This window comes from Fulmarus glacialis, unplaced genomic scaffold (assembly GCF_000690835.1).
Source record: "Fulmarus glacialis isolate BGI_N327 unplaced genomic scaffold, ASM69083v1 scaffold15519, whole genome shotgun sequence".
NCBI lineage: Eukaryota > Metazoa > Chordata > Aves > Procellariiformes > Procellariidae > Fulmarus > Fulmarus glacialis.
In genome coordinates this window covers 1,225-2,404 of record NW_009231517.1, presented here as the reverse complement: position 1 = coordinate 2,404, position 1,180 = coordinate 1,225, and the positions used below count along the sequence as shown (strand labels likewise).

The 1,180-nt window shown below is 57.1% G+C and overlaps 1 protein-coding gene across 1 annotated transcript in view; it reads right to left on the bottom strand.

Annotated features, from left to right (window-relative positions):
- Positions 1 to 30: 30 nt before the first annotated feature.
- Positions 31 to 1,180, bottom strand: part of LOC104081757 (FACT complex subunit SPT16-like) — a gene marked incomplete at both ends in the record, with an annotated part of 2,175 nt that continues 1,025 nt past the window's right edge. Inside the window, 3 exons of the mRNA XM_009584614.1 lie at positions 31 to 182; positions 272 to 418; positions 505 to 657. Coding sequence (XP_009582909.1) covers positions 31 to 182; positions 272 to 418; positions 505 to 657 — 452 coding nt within the window. The remainder of the gene's footprint in view (positions 183 to 271; positions 419 to 504; positions 658 to 1,180) is intronic.

The following is a 1,180-nucleotide window of genomic DNA, read 5'->3' as shown; positions in this document are numbered from 1 at the left end:
CCCGTCCCCAAATCTGGGGTCCCCCCAAACCTGACGACGCTGAATTTGAGGTTGTAGTTGCCCCCGCTCTGGATGATGGGTGGGTAACACATCTCCACCGCCGAGGGGTCGGCACCCGCCAGGTACTTCTTCTCCTCGATGGCCTTCTCCACCGACTCGGCCAATTTACTGTGTCGGACTTTCTGGGGGGGATGACATCGTTATGACATCACCCGACCTCCTCCTCCTCTTTTACGACCCCCTCCCGAAGTCAAAATCGACGTTCCCCAACCTCATCGGCGTCAACGATCTCCATCACCCGTTCTTTGAAGAACTTGGTGAAGACCTCGGAGGTGATGGTGGCCGCCTTGCGCATCAAGTTGAGTTCGCCATCTTCTTTGGCCGCCATGGTGTAGGCCACCACGGCGCTGATGTCCACCTGGTGAGGGACAACGTTGAGGACAACTTTGGAGACGTCAAGGTGGCCCCATAAGGGACGTTAAGGGTGGTGGGACCTCTCCGGACCTTCTCGAAGCCCTCCTTGCTGAGACAATCGTTCCAGCTCTTCATGAAGTCACCGGGGAACTTGTCCTTGCTGAAGACGCCGATGCGTTTCCCGCCCTTGCTGGCCTTCAAAGCTTCGATCATCTTCTCAAAGTTGGCTTTGTTGCTCTCGTTCTGAACCAAAAAGATGGGAAACGGGGAAAAAAAATGAAGGTCCGGCTCCACCGAGGTCTTCTTCATCCTCCAGGCCACCCCTGGGGTCAAACCGCGCTGCCCGGCCTCTGTCCCATCTCCGTATCTCCATCTCTAGCTCCATCCCACCTCCATCTCCACCTCTGTTCCACCTCCACCTCCATCTTCACACCTTCACCTTCCTCCTAACTCCACCTCCACCACCATCGTCACCTCCACCCCCATGCCACCTTCATCTCCATCCCACCCCCACCTCTATTTTCACACCTTCGTCTTCCTCCCATCTCCACCTCCATCCCACCATCTCCACCTCCACCATCTCTATGTCCATCTCCACCATCTCTACCTCCATCCCACCATCTCCAACTCCACCATCTCCATCTCCACGTCTATCCCACCATCTCCATCCCACCTTCTCCACCTCCATCTCCACCATCTCCACCTCCACCCCACGATCTCCACCTCCATCCCGCCATCTCCACTTCCATCCCGCCCTCTCCCCCCC